This window comes from Diabrotica virgifera, chromosome 9 (genome assembly GCF_917563875.1).
Source record: "Diabrotica virgifera virgifera chromosome 9, PGI_DIABVI_V3a".
NCBI lineage: Eukaryota > Metazoa > Arthropoda > Insecta > Coleoptera > Chrysomelidae > Diabrotica > Diabrotica virgifera.
In genome coordinates this window covers 57,211,764-57,238,596 of record NC_065451.1, presented here as the reverse complement: position 1 = coordinate 57,238,596, position 26,833 = coordinate 57,211,764, and the positions used below count along the sequence as shown (strand labels likewise).

At 31.3% G+C, this 26,833-nt stretch overlaps 1 protein-coding gene across 1 annotated transcript in view; it reads right to left on the bottom strand.

The window, feature by feature from the left end:
* Positions 1 to 26,833, bottom strand: part of LOC114334288 (dynein axonemal heavy chain 1-like) — a 947,682-nt gene that overhangs the window by 665,624 nt on the left and 255,225 nt on the right. Inside the window, exon 10 of the mRNA XM_050660136.1 lies at positions 11,438 to 11,724. Coding sequence (XP_050516093.1) covers positions 11,438 to 11,724 — 287 coding nt within the window. The remainder of the gene's footprint in view (positions 1 to 11,437; positions 11,725 to 26,833) is intronic.

The window sequence follows — 26,833 nt, the reverse complement described above, 5'->3', positions numbered from 1 at the left end:
GGATAAAAAGTTTTTTTAATAACAGTTTTGTAGGATTTTTGAAGAGTAATGAGACTGTGTAAATTAAATTCCGTAAGATTCCTTAATTTTTAATAGAGGTGGGTTTAAAAGGCTCGAATAAGGGGATGTTTGCTTGTAAATAGATGTTTTAAACCGCTCTATCTCGCTAACTGTTCACTGTAATGAAAATCTATGTATAAGGAAATTTTAGCTATTAAAAAGCTATAATTAAGTATTGTGTAATTTTTTTCGTATCTCCAGTATTTTCGGAGATATTTTGAAGAAAATGATAAAAAATGCAAAATTTCAAAAAATCAATTTTTCTTTAAACTCCAATTTTTCTGAAATTAGGCCTTTTGAATAGGTCAAACTTCTTGGGTGTATTGATAATATAAACGTAAAAGTAATTATAGAAAGGCGAAGACCAACTTTTAGTTACAAGGGTAGTTAGGGGGTTGTTTTCACTGTTTTTTTTTTCGTAGAGAAAAACAGGTCCTTTTTATCATAAGTTGCTCCATTTTTATGCTAGAAACTGTTTATTATTTTTTTTTGAAAGATCTCATTGTATGCTTGAAAAAACATCATGTAAGTTTTCCTGGAAAAATTGATTTGCAGACCTATGTTTATAAATTAAACTAAACTATGTTTATAAATTCCTAAGAAAAACCATTTGCAGAGATATGTTTATAAATTAAACGGTCATTATTTTTTCATGCAGAATTACCCCTTTAAGTTTGTCGCACTTATTTAGATACACCCTATATTGATGAAGAACGTGGCTTCTTGTCAAAGTACCTAACTTTTTCATTATCCAACATAAGTGAATGAGTCAAAAAGCAGAATGTTAAGAGAGGCTAGGGCTACAACTGAGTTTTAATTTCAATATTTTTTAAATGCTAGAATATTCCACAGGGTGTTACGAACTTTCAGGAAAAAACACAGTATTATTGTTACACCCGGTATACAATGACATTTACATGTTCAGCAACACTATTACTACATTCATATTCTTAGAGAATAAGGCTATAACATATTAAAAAAATCACTAAAATCGGACAACAGGTTTATGAGATTCGAGACATCAAAAATAACCCATTTTTTAGCTGTCTAGGTTTTTTTGGCCAGGAGTGTATTTTTTAAAAATATTAAGAATTTATATAAGGTCTTATAGGCCTAAAGTTAACAATTTTCGAAATATTTACACTTTTATTGAGAAAAATGGTAATATTCAAAGGGCTGTGAGTTAGGCTTTCAAGGTAATAAATATTTAAATGACATGTCAAAGTTTTTTTAGTATACTGTTATTTTTAAATAAATTCATTCATTCCCATTTCAGAGCCCAACGAGTAAAGTACTCCTCGCTTATCGTCTCTGCTAATAGTGTATCATATAAAAACTAGTTAGTTAATGTGCTGTGTTTACCAACAAAAATACTGGTAAGGCGATTTTTAATTAACAGCAAATATCGACAACCAAAAAATTAGGCCAGTTCTTACTGGCAATACATATTTAATATTTTGGCATCCAGAATATTAAAATCAAATTATGGCATCAATGTCATCTCAAACATCAGCACAAACATCATCACAAACAGTACAACCCAGCTTCGCTGCAGTAACAAAAATCACACCAAAAAAACCTACAACAGCAATATCATGTCCCAGTAGAAGTTTCGCCATCGTTATGAACGCTCTTCCTGACGTCATGATATTTGATTACATCAAGGCAATCGGCGAAATTGTTACCCCTAAAGAAATAACCTTTGCTTCACGAATTTCTAACCAGCGTATATGCATATATCTTTCTTCCTTATCCATAGTGGATAATCTTCTGCAAAATTATCAGACCATTACTGTTAGAAATCAAACAGTATCTATTCGCAGACTTATTACACCTGCAAAGAGGATACTACTGTCCAACGTGAGCCCTTCGATCCCGAATTCACTCATAGAGCAAGCACTTAAAGACGAACTTCGATTACAACTTGCTTCTCCTATCTTTTTTATCCGATGCGGCTCACCTGAGGACGAATACGCTCACATTTTCAGTTTTCGACGCTCTATCTATATTATACCGGATAAAGAAAACTTTGAATTAAATACCTCAATTTTAATATCGCATGAAAATACCAATAATAGAATCTTTATCACTTCGGATAAACTTGAATGTTTTTTATGTAAACAAGCTGGACACACTGCAGACTCCTGTCCTAACCCTCAAGAAATATCTACCAATCTTTCTCTAAATACAACTTCTAGCCTAATTCCATTTGAACCTCCTTCTAACATGTCTCCTCCTTCCTCCTCCTCAAAAGAAGAAATCAATAAAACTAATAACGACTTAATAATGCCAAATGAACAGTCCCTAATGTCAGTGTCCTTACCTTCAAATCCTTGCATCAAAAGAACTTATTCTACCGACACAATTCTCGAATCACCCACTTTATCGGTTACTAATAACCCCCCAGACTTAAACCCTATAAATGATCAATCTACCACAGCCTTTGCAACTCCTAAAACAGCTCCTAAAAAGAAATTAAAAACTGATGACAAAGAACTTGGTAAAATTACTCCCTCTGCTCAATCAACTATTGAACAATTAATTAGTGCTAATCCAGAGAGATTTTCGTTGACAGCATTACAGCTTATTGCCTTCCTGGAAAATTCCTTTGGTAGCAGTGATCCTCTCAAAGAAGCTCATAACTTTACCACCAACATTAAGTCTCTTTTAGAAGACCTTACGCAAATATATCAAACTGTATCTGATAGATCGCTTAAAAATAGAATTACAAGATTATCAAAAAAGCTAAAGATCACATTAAATCCCGTAGACGCTGACGAAGTTGCAAGCCTTTCATCCAATCATTCATGTACCTCCAAGACCAATGATACCGATCTTTTCTAAAAATAAAAAATATCTTTTCACTATTTTACAATGGAATTGCGACGGATATTATCCGCGCCTTGAACACATACAATATCTTACATCAATTTACCATCCAGATTTTATTTGTCTACAAGAGACTAATTTTACTACAAATAATATCCCTCACCCTAAATCCTTTGAAGGATACCACTTCATTAGGACGAACTGCATCAGAGCTAGTGGAGGTGCATCAATTTTTGCTTCCAGTGAAATCTACTCAACAATGCTTCCTTTAACAACGAATCTTGAGGCAATCGCCATAACTACATTTTGCCCTAATAAGCTTACTATCTGCTCCATATATATTCCCCCGAACCATCCTTTAAAAGAGGAAGAGCTCCTAGACCTTACATTCCAGCTACCACAACCGTTTATACTCACAGGAGACTTTAACGCACATAACAGTATGTGGGGTTCTAAATCTACATTTGGTCGTGGAAAAATAGTTGAAAATATCCTTAACTGCACAAACTCATGTCTTCTTAACACAGGATCTAATACTCACTTTAACATTTCCTCTGGATCATTCTCTGCTATTGACCTTAGTATTAGTGACCCTAAATCAGCACCTTTTCTATCCTGGCAAACAGCCGATGATCTCTTTGACAGCAATCATTATCCTATAATAATTTCCAACAACTGTAGTAGAGCTGCATCTTCCAAAAGTTATTGGCGCTTAAACAAAGCTAACTGGTCAGAATATTTAAAATCTGTTGATACTCTCTTGCTCGCAAATGAACATCCGTTAACCAATGATGTTGACTACTTATTATCGTCAATATCAGAGACAATTCTCACGGCTGCTAAGATTCACATCGGCAAAACAACATTCTCTTCAAATCATAAGGCAGTTCCTTGGTGGAACTTTTCTTGTGAAGAGGCAATTCGTCTATCCAAAAAAGCTCTAAACAAGTACCAAAAAAACAGAAGCCTTGAAAATTTAATAAATTACAAAAAATTTAAAGCCAAAGCCAAACACATAGTAAAAAAAAGCAAAAAATTATCCTGGCAGGATTATGTATCTTCCAATAATGAAAATTCCAATCCTAGCCAAATTTGGAAAAAAATACGACAAATTCAAGGTCACAAAACTAATAATAAAATTACTCGTTTAATTTCAAATGGTATAGAGATCACTTCACATGAACTTATTCCTAACATTTTTGCTAAACATTTCGAAGATAAATTCAGAAACAAAACTAATCATATTAATATGTCTCTTCGTGAAATAAATCCACACAGAAATAACCTGATATCTTCTGAACATAGCAGACCCCTTAATTCTCCTTTCACCATCCATGAGCTTATATCTGCTTTAGCTAATATCAGAAACACTGCAGCTGGTCCCGATTATATTCCTTATGCATTTCTAAAGCACTTGTCTAATTATGCTCTTAAAAAACTCCTAACTTTATATAATCTAATCTGGAGCTCACATAAATTTCCATCCCAATGGAGCAAGTCTATTGTAATACCTATACTGAAGCCAAATCAGTCAACTAGTTTTCCACAATCATACAGACCTATCTCCCTTACATGCACTATGTGCAAATTAATGGAAAAAATGATCAACAAACGACTGCTATGGTATTTTGAAAAATACAAGATCATTCCACAGGAACAATCTGGCTACCAAAGACAGCGCTCCACAAGAGATAACCTTGCACTACTTCAAACCCATATATCTAACGCGATTAATAGTAAATAAGATCTGATAGATACAATCTTCGACATAGAAGGCGCATTTGACACCATCTCAAGAAACGCAATCCTTGACAAACTTTTTCAATGTAACCTCACTGGCAACATATACGCTTTTATAAAAAACTTCCTAACATCTAGAACATTCAGGGTTTCTGCCAATAACTTCCTTTCTTCTCCACATATCCAATATGACGGAGTTCCTCAAGGTTCAGTTTTAAGCACATCTTTATTCATTCTTGCGATTAGCCAGTTATGTCACAATATCCGTCCACCTATCAAATGCTCATTATATGCCGATGACCTAATAATGTACTGCCAGGGTAAATCCAACGCTACCACTAGTAAAATTCTGCAATCAGCAGTAAATGATCTACAAATCAAAGTTGCTTCTCTAGGACTTACTCTGTCCCATTCTAAATCCAAAGTTGTTAAATTTAGTAGAAGAATAAATTCTTTTAACCCTGAAATCACCGTCAATAACTTTAAATTACCGGTCGTTGACAATTGCAAAATATTAGGGCTGATATTTGATTCAAGATTAACCTGGAAACAACACATTCAGGAAACTAAAGGAGCGTGCCTTAAAAGGTTAAATATAATTAAAACACTATCACATTATCATTGGGGTGCGGATGAAACTACGTTACTAAAAGTTTACAGATCACTAATCCGCTCCAAGCTTGACTATGGATGTTTCATCTATATGTCTGCATCTAAGTCAAACCTAAATTCACTAAATACAGTGCACACAACGGCTATCCGCTTATGTCTCGGAGCATTTCGTTCCAATCCGGCAGAAAGTCTTTACTGCGAAGCTAATGAGCCTCCCCTATGGCTTAGACGGGAATACCTGCTTTCCTCATATGCTGCGTCAATTTCTTCCAATCTCTCCAATCCAGTGTATCCTTTAATTACATCATTACATCAACCTCATAACAATGCTCCTTGTAACTTAATTATACATTCTTTTCCTCATCTTCTACAGCCGTTATTAAAAGATATAAATTTGTCTGAGACCAGAACTCTACCATTCTCCAATAATCCCTATTGGACCAACCTACTACCTCAGCATGATTTGTCCCTCACGAAATTTAACAAGGAAGATGTCAGTGTTAACACATTAAGAAATCTCTTCCTAGAACTCATAAACAAAAGTAAATATAACATAGTTCTTTACACTGACGCGTCAAAATCTGAAAGTGGAGCTGGATATTCTCTAACTACTCTTCAACAGCCTATCGAACACTGTAAAATTTCTCCTTGGTGTAGTATTCACACTGGCGAACTGCTAGCTATCTTGGGTGCTTTCAAACATGCTCAAAAATACCCAAACACACACATAGCCATATGTACTGATTCACTTTCATCTATACACTCCATCAATACTATAACCACCAACCATCCTCTTGTCCAAGATATTCATGACATTTATCAGCTTCTTATAAATCAAAATACAAAAGTCACTTTATTATGGGTACCATCCCATGTTGGCATTAGTGGTAACGAAAAAGCCGATTGCCTTGCCAAAAAAGCTGCATCATCGATGGATACCATACTTAATGTAAAAATCTGCAATGATCTAAAGGCCAGACTGAAGAAGCACACTCTATCCACCTGGCAAACTCACTGGAATAAAATTACTTCAGTGCTGCATGAAATTAAGACCTCAGTGAACTTATTTACCTGCCCTAGTTTATCTCGGAAAAACATGGCAATCGTACGAAGACGGCGTATTGGGACCGTGCAAGTTCGGCAAAGCGACCTCTATTTCTACGCTCTGTACTTTTATTCGCACTTTTAATTATATTGGCCAATTATATTAGTCCTGGTTGCTGGATAATTGTCAAGGCCATAGTCCAAAAAAATAATAAGAAGAAAAAATAAGATGCAGGTTATGCTATGCAAACGTAAACAATTGTATGTAGTAAATAAAATTAGTTATTAAAATGCAGTACTACAAGCAAAATACAATTAATTAAATTTACCTTTATATAATAATTGCATATCATATCAATATTGTGGAGCAATATATAATTTTTCTGCTTCAATGACAGAAGGTATGAAATATACGTCAATTTGACAATTTCAATTGACAATATGAATTATTTAAGATAGTTGAAATATTCTCCGCGACTCGCGCACGGTCGTTTCTCGTTTCCCTTCCAAGTACTTGCACACCGCGAATAGGACATACCCATGGCTAACATATCTAACACATGGCTATTTGATGACATCATCTCCACTACCAAAATGTCAACACTGCAATACTACTCTCCGGATCAGACATATACTTAGTGACTGTCCTTTTTATGCCAAAGAACGCCAACAGCTTGGTATTAGTCCTAACTTCAAAGATGTCCTCAACAGCACAGACCAAATCAACAAGGTTATCAAATTCCTCGAGAAGAATCAACTGTTAAACAAAATATAATTATTGTTAACTGATCTTTCTTTACTTATGTTATAATGTTAACTATATATTTATAATTTGTAATTCATAAATATTACCATGTAAACTGCAACTCGTGCTAATGACCATAGATGTCACATGCACGTTAATTTAAATATATAAAAAAAAAATTAACATATTTGAACTAAAAGGGAAGTTCCCTAGGTTGGCTGTATACCATATAGTTAAAAAACTCTAACAAGAAGTAAAACCACTTCTATGTAAATTGGTATATTTATTAAAACTTAAAAAATCCCAATGGATTGAATAAAATATGTCCAATTCAGAACGTTTTCAGACCTATCGGTCCATCATCAGTGAATCTACAATAAAATAAGTAATCCCACTATTAGAATTGAAAGATGGTTGAAATTTTTTAAAAAGCTAAAAAAGTGTGGTTAGATTACTTACGTGCATACTTGCTAAATAGCCCCAGAACCAAACAATGGTTGAATTTAAAATTCAATTTACATTATTTAAAAATAATATTAATCAGGCTAAAACATATTTGACATATAGCCATAAAATATACAGTGTGATCACTATTTGCAAATACAAAAATTTCTCATTTTTTTAAAATGGGACACCCTGTATATTAGTATTGACTTTTGTAGTAAATATTACAACCTTTCTTTTGGTATAAGATTGTATGTACCTAGCATGTTTCGTTTTGTAAATATTAAAAAAAAACTATAGATTTTACGTTTTTGCGGATTTTTTATTAAAACATTTTTTTGCAAAAAAAAATAATTATAATCTGGTTTTAGAAACATACATCAAAATATCAAATATGAAAATAAAAACGCAGTTAAAGATTAAAATAAATCGTATACTAGTACAATTCAATTGAATTTAATAATTTAAAATTATTTTACAAAAAATATTTTACCGTACTAATGAATGCATAAATTAGTTACTAAATTAAAAAACAACCAAATTTGATATCTACCCTAGTAATTTTTCTACCACAGCAACTTTCCTGTACCAAATTAATTGTTAGGTAAATTGTATTTACGAGTAAGATGAGTTAAACTTTTAATTTGCCTTTTAAATTTACTTACATCTTAAGAACATAATTATAAAGTATGCTTTGAAACAAATCAATGTTAAATGTATTAGAAAAATTATTTATTAATATAAATAGTATTAACTGGTGTCACAAAAACTGGAAATTCTTTTCTAGTTGAAATTTTTGTAACAATTTTTTATATTTTAAATTTTAATTTTTCAACCGAAGAATTGATGGATAAGACATTTGTTTTGGGCGAAACCATTCGAAATTATTACCAGCTTTTGTGACACGAGTACATAGATACTATTTACTTCGTAATATACTTTCTTCTATAACGTTCATTTGTTTCAAAGCATACTTTATACGTTCTCAAGATGTAGGTAAATTAAAAAGTTATTAACTGGTCTTACTCGTAAATACAATTTAACTAACAAAATTGGGTACAATAAAGTTACTAGGGTAGAAAAATTTCTAGGGTAGATTTTAAAATTGGTTGTTTAATTTAATAATAAATTTATCCATATTAAATACTTATTAGTAGGTATGTAAAACAATTGTTTGTAACATAATTTTACAGTTATTAAATTCAATTAAGTTGCACTTGCATACGTTTTATTTTAATCTTTAATTACGTTTTTATTTTCATCTTTGATATTTTAGTGTATGTTTCAAAAATCAGATTATATTATTTTTTGCAAAAAAATTTAATTAAAATTATCGCGGATATAAAATATCCGCGAAACGTAAAATCTATAGTTCTTTTTTAAATATTTATAAAACCAAACATGTTATGTACCGGGTGTCCCAATAAGAATGGCTCTCGGCCATATCTCAGGAACCGTTTATAGTAGAGCTTTGAAATAAAAAAATTTATAACAAAAGTTGCCTCAGGAAAAGCCTGGAAATTATTTTCATAATTGTGGGACCACCGTTAGAGGGCGTAATTAAATATCAAAAATTAAAAAATCTAAATTTTACAAAATTTTCCTAATGAAGGGGCACTGGAAATCCGATCGTCGTATTCTTCATAAAATTCTACGCATATTTGATTTGACAAGTTTAGTTTTTGACCTTTGGAAATAAGAGGTGGGGGTGAGTGGGAACCTTGTTATGAAAAACTGGCTGTGAGTCCGGTTATGCTTAATCAAATTTTGCAAACTTGGTCTTGTTGAAGACAGATCTTTTTCGTCAATGTAAAAGTTATGATTTCGAACCAACTTACTGAGTAATATGCCAGCTAGAAGGCATTATTTAATTTTTTTCAGAAATCTAGTGTTCTTTGGCAAATATTAAATACAAACATGCATTTTTAATACCATATTACAAAATTATACAAAATTAGCAACAGAATAGCGAAAACCGCATGTTAATACCTTTTTTCTATCTCGAGATATCTTACAAAACGTGTAAATTTAAAAACATAACTGTTACTGTCACCGGTAAACGAAATAATTCATTAAAAGTAGTGTGCTATGAAAACAACAAAGAAACATTTTCCAGCTGTCAACGTATATTAGGTCTTTTCAACGCTTCTCATTTGTTTCGAGCCTCGTTCATATCTCGTATATTAATATTATACACGGATTATACGGCATATGACAGAGGCTCGAAACAAATGAGAAGCGTTGAAAAGCCCTATTACAAAGAAATAAAAACAACTATTTAGTGATGACATAAACGTTCAAATTTTTGCCCATCATTTTCGTTGCAAACATTTACTCTTTCAAAATTAGATTAAACAGCAGTCTCAATTTCTGCTCTCGATATGCTTTGAATGGCTTTTAGTATTCTCTGGATAATGTATTCTAGAGTAGTGTATGATGGGCAACAATTTGAATATTTAGGTCGTCACTAAGTAGTTCTTTTTGTTCTGTGTTATATTTAATTTTAATAGTATTGTTTCTCTTTATATTGTTGTTTTAATTAATTATATTTTTATACGTTGACATCTGGCAAATGTTATTTTGTTTTTTTCCACAGCACACTACTTTTCATTAACTTAGTTTACCGGTGATAGTAACAGTTATGTATAAAATTTACACGTTTCTCGAGATATCTTGAGATAGACAAAAGTTATCGACATGCGGTTTTCGCTATTCTATTGCTAATTTAATCTAATTTTATAAAGTATGATTAAAAATGCATACTTGTATTTAATATTTTCCAAAGAAAACTATATTTCTGAAAAAAATTAAATAACGCCTCCCAGCTGGCTTATTACTTATTAGGATGGTTCAAAATTATCACTCTTACATTGAAGAAAAAGATCTGTCTTCAACAAGACCCAGTTTTCAAAATTTGATTTAGCAGAACCGGACTTACAGCCATTTTTTCATAACAAGGTTCCCACTCACCCCCACCTCTTATTTGCAAAGGTAGAGTTAAACTTGTTATATCAAATTTGCGCAGAATTTGATGAAGAATACAATAATCGTATTTCTAGTGCCCCTTCATTAGGAAAATTTTGTAAAATTTAGATTTTTTTATTTTTGATATTCAATTACGCCCTCTAGCGGTGGACCCACAATTATGAAAATAATTTCCAGGCTTTTCCTGAGGCAATTTTTGTTAAAAAATTTTTTATTTCAAAGCTCTACTATAAATTGTTCCTGAGATATGGCCGAGAGCCATTCTTATTGGGACACCCGGTACATACAACCTTATACCAAAAGAAAGGTTGTAATATTTACTACAAAATGCAAGAATAATATACAGGGTGTTCCATTAAAAAAAATGAGAAAATTTTGAATTTGCAAATAGTGATCACACTGTATATTTTATGGCTGTAAGTAAAAGATATTAAATTATTTAAAAATGAGACTATATTATAAAAACTTTGACCTACTACTTAAATTTTTATTACGTTGGAAACATAATCCACAGCCCTATAAATATTACCATTTTTCTCAAAAAAAATGTAAATATTTCGAAAATTATTAACTTTAGGCCTATAAGACCTTTTACAAATCTTTTATATTTTTAAAAACTATATTCAAAAATGATTTAATATATAGGGTGTTCCATTTAACAAAATAAAACTTTGGTTCATGCCGTCGTTCTGACTCACTCTGTATAATCGAAAATAATTTTAAATTATAGACGGTTTTTATATACATTAGTCTTGTTAAAAACATTTTTTTTATATCCCATAGTTTAGCAGTAATCAAAGAAAACCAGAAGTTTGGCGCACCCTGTAGATTTTGATCCTTGGCCTATCCACTACTTACGCTCAAAATTTCAAGCCATTCTGTAAAAATTGCGAGGTGAAAAGCTTCGGTTCCTGGACTACAAGCTGGACGGTTAATTGTGTCGGTGAGTGTATAATAATTTTTCACAAAAAATCTTACCTAAGTTGACTAATCCAATCAAAATCATTGACATTCTGTATTTTCAAATCTAGCAGATTCTGGGTTACGTCTCTAGAATGTACCTCTATAACAATAAGGGCTGACAGTATTTCTCTTTGAACAAACGTCAACTTTCCTTTAACCAATCCACGAAGGGCGTCCAAATTAACCAACATAGTTTCAGTAAAGAAAACCATTAACATATTCTCTGTAACACCTTTTTCTACGCCAGCTGTCCAGAAGGTTTGACTACACGCTATTACTATTTGGCCTGGCCAACTGAGCACCTAAAATATGAGAATAAAAATAATGTTGGATCAATATAAAAAAAATAAAAAAATGTATTTATTTAGTTTTTGCAGTCACCTATCCGCCGGAGTTTAGCAAACAAAACTATAATATATACAGAAAAACTGATGACCAATTTAAATTCAACATTGAGTCATGTTAGCACGATCAAAATACAATCTGACCCAAAAAAAATAAAAGAAGGATGAAAATTTGGGAATAAGTAGTTGAAATTGTCTATTATTATATAAGAAAAAGTTTACAATTCTACATCCCCTAAATTTTACAAAAATGAAGGGGTTACCCCCTCTCGAAGGTGAAAAGTATACATTTAAAATAAGACCGGAATTGGATAAATCGACTGATTCTAAACAACTTTTGGTCTGTAGAGTTTTTTCGCTAAGTCAATACTTTTCGGGTTATTTACGAGCGAATATGTTCATTTTCAACAAAAAAAACATGTTTTTAGAGATAACGGTTTTTCGGAGATAACTTAAAAAGTAAGTATTTTATTAAAAACATATTCTTAGCAAAAATATAGCTTAAAAAAATGGTGTATGCATAAGGTTTGTAGACCCAGTAGAAGCAGAGTTTTAGCTAATGAAAAGTAGGTTCTTCGTCAAATTCCAAATCGAATATTTCAATGTGAAATAACTCAAAAACGAAGACCTTTTCGGGGAAAATTCATCTTAACTTTTTTAAAGTGTTTAAAAAAATGTATATTTTTGTTTTTTAAAAAAAATTCTAACATAAAAAGTAAGTGAGTTACGCTAAAAATATTGTTATTCCCTTTTATTTTAAGGTAAAAAAAATCACGAAAATCACCCCCTAATTAGCATCACAAAGAAATTTCATCATTACCACTTGACAAGTTACTTTGCGTATGTATTATTTATATGATCTGTAAGTTTTGTCCATTCAAAGTGCTTATTTTTGAAAAAGCTGTAGTTAAAATGAACAGCCATAGCAAAACCAATTTTTTTCTAACAAGAAAACAAAAAATTAAAAATATTCAGAGAAGCAAAACGAACATTTTATTACTCTGAGATTTTTGGTATTACTAATAATTTTTAAGTTAATTCCATAAAAAATTCCATTTTTTTCAAAATAAAATAAATGCTTTATTTTAAACCAATTTTTTTGAAGTTATACTTCTTTACCGGCGATAGAGGGTGATTTTTTATATGTTAAAACCTATCAGCCCGGCGCATGCGCATTATAACTTTGTTCTGATTGGATGTTCAAATGACATGTCAAAAATTATCCGATATGGCAGCTGTAGGACAGCTGTGGTTTGGAGGTAAAGGTAAACAAATGTATAATATATTAGTTCTATTATTGTAAGGACAGAAACAAAAAAGTTTATAATATTGTAGTGACTTTTAAATAGTTTGTAAAAGCAACAGGTACGTAATAATTGTTAATGTATGATGGGTATAAACCTACCTATTTGATCTGCCAAAATACATAGTATGTAATACTTTTATTTATATAATTTGATTACCATCAAAATTTCTATCAATATTCACCTAATATATTGTTTTCTTACTCTATGTTTTGTTGTATTTTTTCAATTCTAAATCATTTCAATTCAAAATTAAAATAATTTGATCAATTTTCAAAATATCAAAATATCACAAGTTTAATCCGTTTAGTTAGTCGATCTTCGTAAATAATGACACATAGTGTCCGTGGCTAAGCGTTGAAGGCGAATGAATTCCAATACCAACCGCGCTTATCAGCGCTGGTTCGAGTCCCAATAGAAATTTTCTTTTTTGTTTTTTTTTTAATACATTTTATGATTGTAAGTATATTTATTATATAATTTCATTTTCAGAAAATACGTATTTAGTTAAAAAAATTTTCGACAATTAATGTTCAGACATCATTTGTGGCTTGTTTAATGTGTTTGTGTGTGTTTTATTCTTTTATTATTTTAATTTTTGGCACTGTTCTAATAAAAATATTTGAGAAGTAGTAAGTATAAATTAGTTTAATATTTAAACAAAATATAAATAAAAAGTATATTAATTTCGTTTAAATCATATAATAGAAGTATAACTTCTTACGTGCGTACAAAGTACACACACATTCTTTTTTTCAAAAATGAGCAATTTGAACCAATCAAACTTATAGAGAATATAAACAATACAAAAGTAAAGTAACTTGTGAAGCGGTAACGATTAATTTTATTTGGAAAGCTAATTAGGGGGTGATTTTCGCGATTTTTTAGCAAAAAATATAAAAAAGACCAGCAATATTTTGAGCGTAACTCACTTTTAATGTTAGAAGTTTAAAAAAAAAACAAAAATAAACCTTTTTTAAAGGCTTTAAAAAAGTTGTAACGAATTTTTCCTGAAAAGAGCTCCGTTTTTGGGTTATTTCAAATTGACATATTCGATTTGGAATTTGATGAAGAAGAATCTACTTTTCATTAGCTACAACTCTGCTTCTACTAGGTCTACAGACCTCTTGCATACACTATTTTTTTCAGTTTTTATAAGCTATAGTTTTGCTAAGATTCTTATTTTCGCTAAAATAATTACTTTTTGAGTTATCTGCGAAAAACTGTCCAAAAACATGTTTTTTTTGTTAAAAATAAACATATTCACTCGCAAATAACTCAAAAAGCATTAACTTAGTGAAAAAACTCTATAAAACACAAGTTACTTAGTATTAGCCATTTTATACAATTTCGGACTTATTTTGAACGAATATTTTTTCACCCCCGAGAAAATATTTTTCACCCCCTATTTCCCAATTTTTGTAAAATGGATGGGATGTAGAATTGTAAACTTTTGCTTATATAATAATAGACAATTTCAACTACCTATTCCCAAATTTTTATCCTTCCTTTATTTTTTTTTTGGAGGTTTTCGTAAAATTTTGTGTTCCCTGATCGGGCTATATGGAGGAAAATTATGCAACCGAGAAATTTAGAAAATATAATTCGCACCCCGAATTCGATAGTGCCATAACCCTAAAAAATGAAAAACCGGTATTTTGGCCCAACAGGTTCGTTATGCGTTATCTTCATTGTGGAATAATGTCATATAATTTAGTTATCGTAAGATCGAGATATTGCGCCTGAGTCGTTATTCACACATTTATTAGAAACTTCTTATATTCTATTAATCATATTGCTTCGATTAAAATAAGAAACTATATAATTACTCATAATAATAGTCGAGTTTTGTGTAAAATCTCCATGGACCACAAATGGATGTCCAATGTACGTTGAAATCAAACGTCCAATGGACGTCGCGTAATGTACGTACATAGTACGTCCCGTTGTGCTCCATGGACGTTTGGACTTTAAATGTACGTTACATGGACGTCCATCGAACGTTGTGTGCTATATGGGTACACCACTGGCGAAGCGTCCATGTAACCACTGTTACCATTGGTAACAGTTAAAAATCTTGCAAATAAATATGTATTTTATGACGATGAATAATTCCATTTATTATTTTATTTTATTTTTACCAATAGAAATATATTATTATATTATGTGTTAATAGTACCTAATTCAGTAAATAGCCAGACACACGAAAATATTGGCGAGTTTATGTGACTCAGTTGCACTTTATTATATTCTGTTACCAGTCTCATTTGTGGTGACAATGAATGGTTATCTCGCTGTCGCTCGGGCGGCTCGGGACCGGCTAGTACTGAAAATTTTGAAGGAGCGATGGGCGTATAGTCTAGGCGCCAGAGGGGTCAAAATATAAAAAAGACCAGCAATATTTTGAGCGTAACTCACTTTTAATGTTAGAAGTTTAAAAAAAAAACAAAAATAAACCTTTTTTAAAGGCTTTAAAAAAGTTGTAACGAATTTTTCCTGAAAAGAGCTCCGTTTTTGGGTTATTTCAAATTGACATATTCGATTTGGAATTTGATGAAGAAGAATCTACTTTTCATTAGCTACAACTCTGCTTCTACTAGGTCTACAGACCTCTTGCATACACTATTTTTTTCAGTTTTTATAAGCTATAGTTTTGCTAAGATTCTTATTTTCGCTAAAATAATTACTTTTTGAGTTATCTGCGAAAAACTGTCCAAAAACATGTTTTTTTTGTTAAAAATAAACATATTCACTCGCAAATAACTCAAAAAGCATTAACTTAGTGAAAAAACTCTATAAAACACAAGTTACTTAGTATTAGCCATTTTATACAATTTCGGACTTATTTTGAACGAATATTTTTTCACCCCCGAGAAAATATTTTTCACCCCCTATTTCCCAATTTTTGTAAAATGGATGGGATGTAGAATTGTAAACTTTTGCTTATATAATAATAGACAATTTCAACTACCTATTCCCAAATTTTTATCCTTCCTTTATTTTTTTTTTGGAGGTTTTCGTAAAATTTTGTGTTCCCTGATCGGGCTATATGGAGGAAAATTATGCAACCGAGAAATTTAGAAAATATAATTCGCACCCCGAATTCGATAGTGCCATAACCCTAAAAAATGAAAAACCGGTATTTTGGCCCAACAGGTTCGTTATGCGTTATCTTCATTGTGGAATAATGTCATATAATTTAGTTATCGTAAGATCGAGATATTGCGCCTGAGTCGTTATTCACACATTTATTAGAAACTTCTTATATTCTATTAATCATATTGCTTCGATTAAAATAAGAAACTATATAATTACTCATAATAATAGTCGAGTTTTGTGTAAAATCTCCATGGACCACAAATGGATGTCCAATGTACGTTGAAATCAAACGTCCAATGGACGTCGCGTAATGTACGTACATAGTACGTCCCGTTGTGCTCCATGGACGTTTGGACTTTAAATGTACGTTACATGGACGTCCATCGAACGTTGTGTGCTATATGGGTACACCACTGGCGAAGCGTCCATGTAACCACTGTTACCATTGGTAACAGTTAAAAATCTTGCAAATAAATATGTATTTTATGACGATGAATAATTCCATTTATTATTTTATTTTATTTTTACCAATAGAAATATATTATTATATTATGTGTTAATAGTACCTAATTCAGTAAATAGCCAGACACACGAAAATATTGGCGAGTTTATGTGACTCAGTTGCACTTTATTATATTCTGTTACCAGTCTCATTTGTGGTGACAATGAATGGTTATCTCGCTGTCGCTCGGGCGGCTCGGGACCGGCTAGTACTGAAAATTTTGAAGGAGCGATGGGCGTATAGTCTAGGCGCCAGAGGGGTCACCGTGTCATATTCAATTCTGATGGACAAACTCAACGGTTTCCTATGGATTTTTGGCTGCAGATTACGAATTTCGAAGGGGGATTTCGATGTGAGTGGTCAAAAAAATGATATAAACAATTTAATTGTTTGTAAATTGTTTATAAGGCTCTGGCTCATAAACTAAAAGAGATGAAAAACAATGTTTCAAATAAAATTTGTTCCTTAATAAAAAACCAAGAAAAAACCGTTTACTAAACTTAAATCTAACAATTATAACTCAAGATATTGTAAAATTAGTGCACAATGCAAATTGCAAATTGCAAAATAAGTATTTTTCGAAGCTTTATCGATCGTAACTCGGCTTCTGCGCATGCAAATGAGTCTTAGAAGGTGTCGATTTAAAGCATAATTAACAGGCTTCCAAACAAAGTTTGTTAAATTACTTGATCTTCATTTGTTGTAAAGTTATACCCGTTTGAATTTACAATCTTCTTTAAAAAAATTGTACATTCATTTGTTTATAAGGGTTTCAAGCCAATTTGAGCTATAAACATTTATACTTTAATGAACAATAATGATAGAAAAACTCAAAAGGAACAATTTGAGGCTATGAAAATGTTCATAAGTTTATTTTTGGCCAAGATGTCGATATTTTAATGACGCGCGCTATGAGGCGCAAGATCGGCTCACCACGTAAAGTTTCACGCGCTAACTTCTCGATGCAAATTATAATTTCTATGTATACATACGTTATCTTAATTTTTCATTTTTAAAGATCCTAATAAAATTTTATCATATAATTCTTATATGTTGTTCTGAAGCTATTTTCTTGCGGCATTTTTATAATCAAGTATATTCAAATGGGAAATAAGCCACAATTTTACCTAAAAATGATTTTATTAACGTTTCGACGCCCAAGTTGGGTGTCGTTGTCAATTCTTATAATTAAATCATCATACTGTACCTCGTAACACCTTTCATTCTATTTACTTTGTCTTCTATTTTTTGCACTAAATGAGAAAAAAACATTAAAAACTAATATTTCAGAAGTATAACTAAAAATTAAGTTGATATTATTTATTAGTACCATTTTTACAAACATTTTTTTCATGCATCTGCAAATCTGCATAGAGATATACAGGGAATATCAGCTTTTTTACATCTGCATAAGTTCTTAGCCAAATTTTAACAGTTACATGGTGGTACAAGTCTGTTCTTGTAGGCAGTGAAACTAAAACTTTTTGAGGCTTCAGAGTCTAATTATCTATATGATATCCATATAAAGTGGATCTAGTTCTTTTGCAGCATCATCAAGGCCCGCCAATTGTGTGTATGCTGCCACATCATAAATTCTCGTTTTATATGCAATGACGATGCTGCAAAAAAACTCGATCCATTTTTATATGGATATCACATATTGGCTCATTTGCTTGCGTAGAAGCCGAGTTACGATTGATAAAGCGTCGAAGAATACATACTTACTTGACTGTGAGCCAATCTTGCGCCTCATAGCGCGCCATTAAAATATCGACATCTTAGCCAAAAATAAACTTACGAACATTTTCGAAGCTCAAATTGTTCAATTTGAGTTGTTTTATCATTATTGTTAATTAAAGTATAAATGTTTATAGTTCAAGTTTGCTTGAAACCTTTATAAACAAATTAATGTACAATTTTTTTGAGAAAATTATAATTTCAAACGGGTATAACTTTAAAACAAATGAAGATCAGATAATTTAACAAACTTTGTTTGGAATCTTCCTAATTAAGCTTTAAAAGGACATCTTATAGGGCTCATTTGCATGCGCAAAAGCCGAGTTACGATCGATAAAGCTTCGAAAAATACTTATTTTGCAATTTGAAATTTGCATTGTGCACTAATTTTACAATATCTTAAGTTCTGATTGTCGGATTTAAGTTTAGTAAACGGTTCCTTCTTAGTTTTTTATTATGGAACAAATTTTATTTGAAAGATTTTTTTCTATTTCTTTTAGTTTATGAGCCAGAGCATTATAAACAATTTATAAACAATTAAATTGTTTAAAACAGTTTTTTGACCACTCGGATCGAAATACCCCCTCGAAATTCGTAATCAGCAGCCAAAAATCCATAAGAAACCGTTGAGTTTGTCCATCAGAATTGAAAATGACACGGTGACCTTTATTTGGCGCCTAGACTATTAAGCGCGCTGTGTATATCAGTTATGTTATCAGATTTAAAGCTAACAGTACCTATAATAAAATGTGTGTGTGCAGTTCACCATGGATGAGTGTCGCTGCGTAATCGATCAACTACTTGAAAAGTAATTCTGATTGAAAAATAAAATGAGATTATTGAAAATGAAAGACCTATTTTAAACAATTTAAAAAAGGAATTTAAAAAATTAGCTCGATATTTTAAATTTAGTTGGTACAGTGAAAATCCTTGGTTATGTGGTTGCAAGAAAAGTAGACTGTATTGTTGGCCATGTCTTCTGGTTTTTACAGAAAAATGGGTGGACCAGGTTCACGATTTAAATAGTTTTAGAGTTTTAAAAAAGAGACATGAAATTTCTCCATTACCTACATGTAAGATGTATACCCAATTTGATTCAGTTTGGCAAAACAAAAATCAAGAGTTCTCTTAACCAAGCATTTAAAGCAAATATTGCTAAACATATAATGAGTTTGTTAAAAAAATAGATAGGTACTCGTATATCCTTAGCTCACTTATAATAGATATGTACCGTATGTTTTTTGGCCGAACAAGAATTAGCGTTTCGTGGTCATTTTGAGGGCGACGGCTCTGACAATCTAGGCAATTACAGGGAATTGTTAACATTAATAATTGCCAAAAAAGATCAAAAATTTTGCGAAAATCTAGAGACATCAACTGTTTTTTCGAGAGTTTCAAGTGATATGTGTGTGTGCTTGTTTTTGGCTTGGATCTCAAGTGATATACAAAATGATATTATTGAAGCTATATATATATATATATATATATATATATATATATATATATATATATAACTTAAGAAACCAGAACTGCTAAATCACCAATAATAAAAGGACAGCGTCAGCAAGCTTCACCTCGACCACACCTCGGCGTCACCGAGCTTATAAATAAACTTTTGAATTGTATAGCGTCACTCTTATTTTGCATTTAACTGTAGTAAGTAGTCCCTTGTCAATAAAGTTCTTTTTAAAAACGTTGTTCTTGGACTTAGAAACTTCACTGGCGCAGTCAGTAGGATTTTTCGGGAATTACGTCGCAAAATTACGTTACAAAAATCGAACGATTTCGCGAGTAGTTTTTCGTTTTAACGATTTACCGGAAAACCGAACTTTTTGTGAAAGTGTCCAAGATCAGCTTTAGACAAGGTATCACCAAGACCTGGGGAGAGAACAAGAATCGTCGAACCCTAGAGGCAGTAGATTTTAAGCAGTAGTTCAACGAGACCTGGGAGAAGAACAAAATCGTCGAATCCTATAGGCAGAAATGTTGAAATTCTACATTTTAATGTAAGTGTTTCCTATTTTTTCCATTTTATTATTCCATTTTATATTTTCCTATACATATTTGAGAATACTTATAGTCAGAGAGCTAACGACAGTAAATGATTTTTTTTAAGATTTTATGATTTTACAAAGATTTTTATTTTAAATAAGAAAAATATTATTATTACTATATTATATTATTATATTTTTGAAAATATTTGATTATATTGAAGTCGAAACATATTTAGTATTTTATTATAACCTGATATATTATTTGAAAAAAAAATATTTAATTAGTGAAACTGATAGTAAATTAGATTTAAGTAGCCTTATAGCAGAATTAAATTCAATTTTAGAACCAAATAGTAATAAAGATAACGAAATGGCTCAAACAAACTACCAATTGTTAAAACTATACTTAGATTCTATCTCAGCATATGATGGTAATCCACATACTTTAACCATATTTATTGAAAATTGTGAAAATTTAATAACTAATTTTGCTAGCCAAACATATGGCACTTTGAATACATTTTTACTTCGAGCTATATTAGGTAAATTAAATGGAAGAGCTCAAATTTTAATAGGCTCTAGGACAGAATTAAATACATGGCAACTTGTAAAGGATGCCCTTAATCTTAGTTTTGGAGATCAGAGAGATCTCGATTGCCTTATCCAAGACCTGATAACGTTGAGGCCTTTCAAAAATGAAACCCCTTATAATTTTGGCATGCGATGCCAAGAAACACGTAGTTTAGTAGCACAAAAATTAAATACGCTTAATATTAAAGCACAAGAGAAATTAATTAGAATACAAAGTTACGATGACGTATGTTTAAAAACTTACATTAGAGGCTTACCCATATCGTTACAAACAAATATTAGATTGAGAAACCCAGACAGTTTAGAGAAAGCTATGTGCTTTGTTATCGAAGAAGAGAATTTTCTATATTCGTTACAACAACGCGGAAATAATTTAAACTCACAAAATTTTTTTAGACCTTCATCGAGACATACTCCTACGAGAAACAATAATACTAATCAAACTTTTATTCCTAGAAATAATTTTCAACAAAATCGCCCTAATATGAGATTTCCACCTTACCAATATCAAAATATCAGACCGCAATACCAGAATAATAATTTTAATCCTAACAATACTTTTCAACCACACCAAAATCATTTCCGAAATTTCAATAATTATAATTCTAACTTCAATCCAAGAAATTTCGACAAAAATAATTCTAATTTTCGACCAAGATACTTCCATAATAATAATCCTAATTTTCAACAAAGAAATGTTAATAATCAACCCCAAAATCAAAATCAATACCAGCCAGAACCGATGGATACAAATTCACGAAATACTTCTTTAAGATCTAAACCACATTTTACTTCCACGCAATTATTTAATCAACAAATAAATAACGATCAAATACAATTCGAAAATCCCTTTGAAAATAATATTCCCACTGATTACGAACACCCAACTCAAAGTTCATTACCCTATTCATTACCGCCTTACGAGAACAATTATGAAACTCAATCCAGTCCTTATCAAACTCAAGACAACACAAATGAAAGATCATATCACAGTCCAACTCAAAATGTTGAAAACGTAAATTTTTGCATGACCCAAGAAAATTACAATCCGACATAATATACTTAAATACAACGATAGCAGATTTACCACATATTATTATACCAGAACTCAATGCCAGATTTTTATTAGATACAGGGTCTTCCAAAAGTTTAATCTCTCCACAGTTAGCGCATAAATATTATAAAAATTTTATTTCTTATGAAAATTTTAATATACAGACGGCTCACGGAATTTCCATGCACAATGAAATAATTAATATTCCAGCTTTTAACATTTTTAAAGTAAACCAATATAATAAGTTTTATGTTTTTAAATTTAGCGAAAATTTTGATGGATTAATTGGTATAGATTTATTACAAAAATTAAAAGCTTCAATTAATGTCAACACGAGACAAATGAAAACGCCTTATGTAACTATACCCATAATTTTTGAACCCAGTAAAAAGAATATATTATATCCCAAAGCAACTTTTAATCATACAATAATTATTCCCCCTAGAACTAAGCAAATAGTTAAAATACCGGTAAAATTAAATGAAGGATTAGGTATACTAGAATATAAAAATTTCGGTAAAGGAATCGAAATACCTAAAGCAGTAGTTAACGTAAAAAATAATTTTGCTATAACCACTATTACGAATATGAGCGAATATAAGACAACGTTAAGTAATATTGAACCCTTAGATATAGAACCATTAGATATAGTAAATACTAATTTTATAAGAAAGATGGAAACTGACGAAGAAACGTCTATTAATGATGATAATATGTTAAAAAGGAATTTAAAAAATATAAGGATAAATCATTGCAACAAAGAAGAAAAAGAATTACTAAGAAATCTTTGTTTCCAATATAGAGACATATTTTATTGTGAAGGCATACCCTTAAGTTTTACTAAAGTATTAAACATAAAATTAAAGTTACTGATGATTCTGCAATATATACAAAATCATATCGTTTCCCGGAAGTTCACCGAGAAGAAGTTAAATCCCAAATAAATAAGATGTTAGCAGAAGGTATAATAGAAGATAGCAATTCAGCGTTTTCGAGTCCCATTTGGGTGGTCCCGAAAAAACAAGATGCTACAGGAAAAAGAAAATGGCGTCTAGTAATAGATTACAGAAAGTTAAACGAGAGAACCGTAGATGATAAATACCCATTACCAAACATAACAGAAATTTTAGATAAATTAGGAAGAGCAAATTATTTTTCGACACTAGATCTTGCAAGTGGCTTCCACCAAATAGAAGTAGACCCACAAGATGTTGAAAAAACAGCCTTTAGTACCCCACAAGGTCACTTTCAATTTAAAAGAATGCCTTTTGGTTTGAAAAATGCACCCTCAACTTTTCAGAGAGTAATAGACAATGTTTTAAGAGGACTAACAGACGAAACATGTATAGTATATTTAGACGATATTTTAATTTATAGCACATCTTTACAAGAGCACCTTGAAAAATTAAAAATAATTTTCGAAAGACTTAGAAAAAGTAATTTAAAGGTACAATTAGACAAGTCAGAATTTTTACAAAAAACAGTTATGTATTTAGGACATGTAATTACCCCTCAAGGCGTAAAACCAAACCCTGATAAAATCGCCGCCATAAAAAGATTTCCCATTCCAAAAACCCAAACTGAAATAAAAAGCTTTTTAGGATTACTAGGTTACTATAGACGATTTATAAAAGATTTTGCAAAAATTACTAAACCAATGACCAAATGTTTGAAAAAAGGTTCTAAAGTAAACCACGATAAAGATTTTATTGACTGTTTTGAAACTTGCAAACAAATATTAACAAATGATCTTATTTTACAATACCCAAATTTTAGCGAACCATTTATATTAACGACAGATGCTAGCAATTATGCAATTGGAGCCGTATTATCACAAGGAAATGTACCAAATGATCGACCCATCGCATACGCCTCAAGAACACTAAATAAATCAGAGACAAATTATTCAACTATAGAAAAGGAGCTATTAGCAATTGTATGGGTGTTAGGAACTTTTTGACTTTTTTTGTTATGTGACAGTTTCGTAGAAGATGAAAAGAAAATAAAAAGAAGATTCACGTTTGCATGGTGATGCATGCACCTTGATAAACAATATAGAAATAATTGAATTTTTACCAAGTTGTCAGAATAAACTTCAAAATTAAAATATAGTTTTTTTTTAATGCAATATATCCATACCAGCGCAAATAAATACAGTCCATACCACAATTAAAATCTAACATTTTGGTCATTAGAGCCGTATTTCGTCCTACATCGTCAAATTAAGGATATATTCATTAAGAAAGGTACCAACAGCCACGTTTCCAAGTGGGTTTGAAGTTCCAATATATTGGTATATTTTCAAGATATCGTCCACCAAGCGACTTCCAAGACTAGAAGATAAAAGTGATTCCAATAGATTCCTTTATTTTCAAGGTACCGTGCACCAAGCGACGTCCAAAACTTGAAGATAAGTCTGTCCTTTTTGCCATTATATCATAAACCTATTTTTATTTCTGAATTAAGCAAAACAGTGCATTTTGAAGTTTTGTTTTGATTTAATATAGAATAAATTTAATTTTCATTAATATTAATTTGCTAACAAGTTTGCGGGATTGCCATAAATCGCCAAAAAATGACTTTAGCCAATCGTATAAGAACAAGGAGTTCTTACAAGGGAAAATTGACAAATTTAGAGTCTTATATTAATATAATAAAAGCTGCTACGCCAAGTAGTAAACCACTTCTTTCAGAAGTTCAATTAAGATATGAAATGAATGCCAGTCTATTAAAAGAATTTCAAGATGTTCAACTGCAAATTGAAATTTTAACACCGGAAGACAAATTAAAAGAACAGTATGAGGAAAATGAATTATTTGAAAATAGGTATTTTAAAGCTATGGGTTTTTTGAAAGGTTATATTGAAAGTAACACATTTCAGTCTTCACATCATACTAGTTTGAGTTCTACTCCTCAAGTAGACTCCTTAAGTCACCTTTTGTTACCAAAAATGAAAATCAAAGTCTTCACTGGGGAGTTAGAAACTTGGTTAGAATTTAAATCCACGTTTACTAGTGTCATTCATAACAGTCCTTTGTCAAACAGTCATAAGTTTCAGCTTTTGCGACAATATGTGGATGGATATGCAAAACGTATAATAGATAAAATTGAATTTTCTGGTGACTATTACCAAACTGCCTTTGATGCTCTCTGTCAGAGATTTGACAATAAAAGGTTATTAGTAAACAAACACATTAAAACCATTTCTAGTTTAGAGTCAATTAATAAAGAGTCTCCAAAGCATCTAAGACAATTGTTAGATATTGTGTCAGATAGTGTCACTTCAATTGAAAGTTTGCAGATAACAAAAGAGTGCCTAAGTGATTTATTGTTAATAAACATTATTTCTGATAAACTTGATAAACAGAGTTATAGAGAATGGAAAGAGTTTCGCACCAAAGAGGAACTCCCTACCTTAATGGAATTCTTTAATTTCTTAAAAACGAAAGTAGATACTTTGGAAGAATTCCCATCACAATAATTACAATAATAATTCCAATTCTAATTCCAAATTTACAAACCGTGAAGGTCATAAAAGAGCGGTCCAAGTAAATTTAGCACAGAAAAAGAGTTGTGTTTTGTGTAAAGGCAATCATTATATATATTCTTGTATTCAGTTCCTCAAATTAGATACCAAAGGCAGATTAGGTAAAGTTAATGATTTAAAACTGTGTCACAATTGCCTAAGAATTGGGCACAGGGCTCGAGAGTGTACACTAAAACCATGTTTGAGGTGTCATTTAAAACATAACTCCTTAATACACTTTGATGACATTCAACATGTTTCAGTGGACTCTGACAACAATGTCCAGCCATGTGAAACATCAGTAAATTGTATACAGAATGTTAATATGCCACCAATGGCAACTCACCAGCTATCTGCACAAGCAGTAGATTTGCAAAATAAACAAGTTCTTTTGTCAACAGTTGTTTTTGATGTCAGGTCAAGTGATAATAAATTAATACCATGTCGTGCGCTTCTAGACAGTGGCGCTCAGATAAATATGATAAGTGAGAGCTTTTGTAAAAAATTAAATCTTTCATTGATTCCAACTAACCTTGCTGTTAGTGGTATAAACCAGGTAGTGTCAGTTATCACAAAGAAATGCCAAATTTCTTTGTTGTCTAAGTTCAATAGTTTTAATATTACATCCATATTTTATGTTGTACCAGTCATTTCAAACCAAATTCCGTCAGCTAGTTTTGATACTTCAAATTTTGTTATCCCATCTAATATTCAGCTATCTGATCCTTTATTTAATGAATCCACTAATGTTGATGCCATTATTGGTGCCAATTTATTCTGGGACCTCCTTACTGATGGAAAAATCAACCTGGGAAAAGGTTTACCAAATTTTCAAAATACACGTTTAGGCTGGATTGTAAATGGAGTTGTTCCCTATCAGACAACTCATGTGTCATGTAACTTCACCAGAGTCATCGCCGAAGATGACCAGTTAAAACATTTCTGGCAAATGGAAGAACTGCAAGATTCTACACCATGGTCGAAAGATGATGATAAATATGAAGAAATATGTCAAAAAAGCACTGCCAGGTCCGCAGATAGCCAATTTATAGTAAAACTTCCACTGAAGTTTCCAGCTGATTTGTTAAGAGACTCCATGGATACTGCAGCCAGCAGTATTTCTAATACTCCTGATACTCACATTGATAAAAATGATATTTCCAATAATATCAATGAAACTGGAAACTCTGAGAGTATCAAAACTCTTGGAATTCAATTGATGAGTCGCCAAGACCTCCTTTGTTATAAAATATCACTTTG